Raw genomic sequence first — 6,172 nt, 5'->3', positions numbered from 1 at the left:
AAAAAAAAAAAAAAAAAAAAAAAAAAAATTCAAGATCTCAATCAAAACTTACTAAAAAAATTAAAATGAACAAAAGTTAGCATCCTATAAGGTTCATTTTAAAGCCCTTTCAGGATCTTCAAGAGAAGATACTATCCATGGGGAACAAAACACTTACTTAGTACCAACCATAGGCAAGACTCTGTTCTAGGCATTTTCTGCATTTTCTAATTTAATCCTCATTTTATCAATTCAATTTTATAAATGATAAAAACTAAACAAATCAGAGAGGTTAAATAGTGATCTACCAGAAAAAAATCTCAGAGCTACTCTTAAAGAGAGACTATTTAAATTCACCTAGACACTCAAATTAGCGACTTACCTCCTCGTCGATTTTGTCCTCTAGGGCATCAATATGACGTTCTTTAAGAAATCGCTGTGTTTTTTCCAACTGGTATTTCACTAGTTCCTCAATGGCATCTTTCTCCTCCTTGTCCACAAATTCTTGTACTGCTTCACCCATCCCTCTTTCTGTTAGTAGTGAGAGCTGCACATTCTATAAGATACAAATCACTGGATGCAGAAATAGTATTTATTCTTTACAAAATAATTATAGATGAGCAAGGAAAATTACCAAGTATGTTACCAGAGAAAAACTATAGTGAACAGTTGTAGTTAAGCCTACTAATATCAGGAACCAGAAAAAGCAAAGTCAAAACCAGAAAAGGGAGAGGAGTATAGGACAGGTGAAATGTAGAGGCCTGATGGCTAGGATATGGAGTTCAAAAATGGCAGCTATGATTAATAGAGATGAAATTAACTAGTGTGGTAGGCAAAATAAGAGCCCCCTAAAGATGTACACATCTTAAACTCTGGGACCTGTGAATATATGGCAAAGGGGAATAAAGGTTACTAATCAGCTATCTGTAAAATAGGGAGATTATCAGAGACTATCCAGGTGGGCCCAGTGTAATCATAAGGGTCCTGAAAAGCAGAAGAGGGAGGCAGATGGGAGCTGGAAGGAAAAATAACTCTGGGGAAATGGTTAGAGAGATACAACATTGCAGGATTTGAAGATAAAAGGGGATCAAGGCCGGGCGCGGTGGCTCAAGCCTGTAATCCCAGCACTTTGGGAGGCCAAGACGGGCGGATCACGAGGTCAGGAGTTCGAGACCATCCTGGCTAACACGGTGAAACCCCGTCTCTACTAAAAAATACAAAAGCTAGCTGGGCGAGGTGGCTGGCGCCTGTAGTCCCAGCTACTCGGGAGGCTGAGGCAGGAGAATGGCGTAAACCCGGGAGGCAGAGCTTGCAGTGAGCTGAGATCCGGCCACTGCACTCCAGCCTGGGTGACAGAGTGAGACTCTGTCTCAAAAAAAAAAAGGGGGGGGGATCAAGAGCCAAGGAACATAGTGGGCACCTCTAGAAGCTGGAAAAGGTAAGGAAATGGATTCTCTCTTAGAGCCTCCAAAAAGGAAGACAGCCATGCCAAAACCTTGATTTCAGTTCTGTGTAAGATTTCTGACCTACACGACTGTAAGATAATAAATTCGTGTTGTTTTAAATCACTAAGTTTGTGGAAATTTGTTTCAGCACCAATAGGAAACTAATACAACCGGAGGATCTTAGAGTGGCATATACTCATGACAGTAAGTTTCAGTGGCTTCACCATGACGTGGCTGTCTTTGTTTGTAGAATAATTCTGAAATTACATCCAAATGTGAGAAAACTAAATCTGGATTGAGATCTTTGCAATAGAGATAATAATTAACATTAATTAAACACTGATTTTCTTTGATGTACAGCAACTACAAATGAATGTAAATATCACCCTGAGTTTCACTTAAGAATGTCCCTGATTTAAGTTAAAATTATTCATTTAGTTTAATAATTGCAACAGAGATACAAAGAAAGAGAATAACAATATCAATAATAACAGCTATATTAATAACAGTATTAATAACTAACATTGGCCGGGTGCGGTGGCTCAAGCCTGTAATCCCAGCACTTTGGGAGGCCGAGACGGGCGGATCACGAGGTCAGGAGATCGAGACCATCCTGGCTATCACGGTGAAACCCCGTCTCTACTAAAAAATACAAAAAACTAGCCAGGCGAGGTGGCAGGCGCCTGTAGTCCCAGCTACTCGGGAGGCTGAGGCAGGAGAATGGTGTGAACCCGGGAGGCGGAGCTGGCCGTGAGCTGAGATCCGGCCACTGCACTCCAGCCTGGGCGACAGAGCGAGACTCTGTCTCAAAAAAAATAAAAATAAAAATAACTAACATTAACCACTAATTATCCCTGCTGTGTGGCAACTGCAACTGAATGTAATTAATTGTCTCCCTACTTCATAGAAACATTCTGAGGATTCATTTTGTTTAAACTATCAACTAAACATATCCTAAATTAAAATCTGTACTATAGGGTAGCCATTATTCAAAATGTGAACTGTAAGAAATTACCTTCTCTGCAGTTTGAAAATACTGTTTTACAAGATCTTCTACCCTTAAAGTTGTTCCTTCTGAAGGTTTTGTGATAAGTTTCCCAAAGTTTATCTCTTCTCCTAGAAAAAAAGAAGTATATCAAAAAATAGCTTCTATCATAATGTTAAAGTGCCCATACTCATTGCAAGTTGTCAGTGGAGAAGGTAAGGCCAAACTTTATCAACTGCCAGCTTGCTCAACATGGTAAATTCTGAGGCTAAACAAGCCATTTTTGTTAATAGCCACGGTCTTCTCCCCACAGTCAGTATTTCTTGTCCATACCTCCAGGATAGGTGTCTTGTAGCTGTTCTCACTGGGTGAAGCACCCATTCAGGAAGTAATAACATCAAAAATACTTTCATAATAATCCTAAGATGTTATTTGCCTTTTTGCCATCTGCCATCATTGCTACACTGATGATGCAAAAAGCAATCGCGGGTACTGCTGGTGCCTTGTGATGGGTCGAGATAGTAGCATAAAGCTCTACTATGAATAGTAGACACGACCATGTACTCATAGCTCAATACACAGCACCACTTTCACTTAAGAATGTCTCTGATTTAACAGCTAAAATTATTAATTTAATTAAATCTCAGCCCTTGAGCACATATCTTTTTAACATCCTGTGAGACAAGGGGAAGTATGTTTAATGCACTTCTGCTGCATTACTAAGCAAGATGATTGTCTCAAAAACAGTAGGCACAGACTAGAAAGAGCACTCGGTAGGAAGTTAGGAAGCACAGAGTCCAGTATTTGCTCTGTCAATAACCCTTGTCAGGTAAATGCATTTTAAATGTCTACATGTAAAAACACAGGATCCCTGCCCATAAGAAAAATGACTATAATACAAGGTGGTAAGTGCTCTCAAGAATATAACACATAGAGAAAAAAGCAATTAATTCTTTTCAAAGAAGGCAGAAAATCATGCATAGGTATCAAATGCAGCTGTCATTTGAATCAACACATCCTTCTAATCTATGTACAGTTTATTTGTTTTGGTTATTATTAGGATTGTTTCCTGTGCCTATAAATCTGCTTATTCTTTCTATCATGTTATAAACAAAGAAACAACAACAGACCTCTTAAAAAAAAAAAACAGTTTTCAGAGAAAGTCTTCCATTTCTTTTTTGATATCCACAGGTTTAAAAATGATGAGTATCTAGCCCTTTCCTAGCCAAGGGAAGCGGTGACAGACGGTACCTGGAAAATCGGGACACTTCCACCCTAATACTGTACTTTTCCAACTGTCTTAGCAAATGGCACACCAGGAAATTATATCCCGCGCCTAGCTCTGCTGCTCCCACGCCCACAGCCTTGCTCACTGCTAGTACAGTGGGCTGGGGGAGGAGTGTCCACCACTGCTGAGGCTTGAGTAGGTAAACAAAGCAGCCTGGAAGCTCGAACTGGGTGGAACCCACCGCAGCTCAAGGAGGCCTGCCTGCCTCTGTAGACTCCACCTCTAGGGACAGGGCATAGCTTAACAAAAGACAGGAGAAACTTCTGCAGACTTCAAAGTCCCTGTCTGACAGCTCTGAAGAGAGCAGTGGTTCCTCCAGCATGGAGTCTGCGCTCCGAGAATGGACAGACTGCCTCCTCAAGTGGGTCCCTGACCCCCGTGTAGCCTAACGTGAGACACCCGCCAGTAGGAGCCCATTGACACGTCATACATCTGGGTGCCCCTCCGAGATGAAGTTTCCAGAGGAAGGATCAGGCAGCAACATTTGCTGTTCTGCAGTATTCACTGTACTGCAGCCTCTGCTGGTGATACCCAGGCAAACAGGGTCTGGAGTGAACCTCCAACAAACTCCACAGACCTGCAAGTGACTGCTAGAAGGAAAACTAACAAACAGAAATGAATAGTATCAACATCAACAAAAAGGACATCCACACCAAAACCCATCTGTAGGTCACCATCATCAAAGACCAAAGGTACACAAAACCACAAAGATGGGGAGAAACCAGAGCAGAAAAGCTGAAAGTTCTAAAAATCAGAGCGCCTCTTCTCCTCCAAAGGATCACAGCTCCTTGCCAGCAACGGAACAAAGCAAGACAGAGAATGATTTTGACGAGTTGACAGAAGTAGGCTTCAGGTCGGTAATAACACACTTCTCCGAGCTAAAGGAGGATGTTCAAACCCATCGCAAGGAAGCTAAAAACCTTGAAAAAAGATTAGATGAATGGTTAACTAGAATAAACAGCGTAGAGAAAAATTTAAATGACCTGATGGAGCTGAAAACCATGGCACGAGAACTATGTGACACATGTGCAAGCTTCAGTAGCAGATTTGATCAAGTGGAAGAAAGGGTATCAGTGATATATATGCACCTGATACAGGAGCACCTAGATTCATAAGACAAGTCCTTAGAGACCTACAAAGAGACTTAGACTCCCACACAATAATAATGGGAGACTTTAACACCCCACTGTCAACATTAGACACATCAACGAGACAGAAAGATAACAAGGATATCCTGGATGTGAACTCAGCTCTGTACCAAGCAGACCTAATAGACATCTACGGAACTCTCCACCACAAATCAACAGAATATACATTCTTCTCAGCACCACATCACACTTATTCCAAAATTGATCACATAGTTGGAAATAAAGCACTCCTCAGCAAATGTAAAAGAAGAGAAATCACAACAAACTGTCTCTGAGACCACAGTGCAATCCAACTAGAACTCAGGATTAAGAAACTCACTCAAAACCGCTCAACTACATGGAAACTGAACAACCTGCTCCTGAATGACTATGGGTAAATAACGAAATGAAGGCAGAAATAAAGATATTCTTTGAAATCAATGAGAAGAAAGACACAACATATCAGAATCTCTGGGACACATTTAAAGCAGTTCGTAGAGGGAAATTTATAGCACTAAATGCCCGTAAGAGAAGGCAGGAAAGATCTAAAATCAACAACCTAACATCACAATTAAAAGAACTAGAGAAGCAAGAGCAAACATATTCAAAAGTCAGCAGAAGGCAAGAAATAACTAAGATCAGAGCAGAACTGAAGGAGATAGAAACACAAAAAACCCTTCAAAAAAATCAATTAATCCAGGAGCTGGTTTTTTAAAAAGATCAACAAACTTGATAGACCATTAGCAAGACTAATAAAGAAGAAAAGAGAGAAGAATCAAATAGATGCAATAAAAAATGATAAAGGGGATATCACCACCGATTACACAGAAATAGAAACTACCATCAGAGAATACTATAAACACCTCTACGCAAATAAACTAGAAAATCTACAAGAAATGGATAAATTCCTGGACACATACACCCTCCCAAAACTAAACCAGGAAGAAGTTGAATCTCCGAATAGACCAGTAACAGGCTCTGAAATTGAGGCAATAATTAATAGCCTACCAACCAAAAAAAGTCCAGGACCAGAGGGATTCACAGCTGAAGGCTACCACAGGTACAAAGAGGAGCTGGTACCACTCCTTCTGAAACTATTCCAATCAACAGAAAAAGAGGGAATCCTCCCTACCTCATTTTATGAGGCCAGCATCATCCTGATACCAAAGCCTGGCAGAGACACAACAAAAAAAGGGAATTTCAGACCAATATTCCTGATGAACATTGATGCAAAAATCCTCAGTAAAATACTGGCAAACCAAATGCAGCAGCACATCAAAAAACTTATCCACCAAGATCAACTTGGCTTCATCCCTGGGATGCAAGGCTGGTTCAACATACGCAAAGC

At 40.6% G+C, this 6,172-nt stretch overlaps 1 protein-coding gene across 1 annotated transcript in view; it reads right to left on the bottom strand.

Moving 5' to 3' along the window:
• The window catches only part of MRE11 (MRE11 double strand break repair nuclease), a 51,030-nt gene that overhangs the window by 11,873 nt on the left and 32,985 nt on the right, over positions 1-6,172 (bottom strand). The window contains 2 exon segments of the mRNA XM_017882019.1: positions 362-535; positions 2,440-2,540. Of these exon segments, the coding sequence (XP_017737508.1) occupies positions 362-535; positions 2,440-2,540 (275 nt within the window).

The sequence above is a fragment of the Rhinopithecus bieti genome, unplaced genomic scaffold (assembly GCF_001698545.2).
Source record: "Rhinopithecus bieti isolate Rb0 unplaced genomic scaffold, ASM169854v2 scaffold_12653, whole genome shotgun sequence".
NCBI lineage: Eukaryota > Metazoa > Chordata > Mammalia > Primates > Cercopithecidae > Rhinopithecus > Rhinopithecus bieti.
This window is presented reverse-complemented; position numbering and strand designations above follow the sequence as displayed.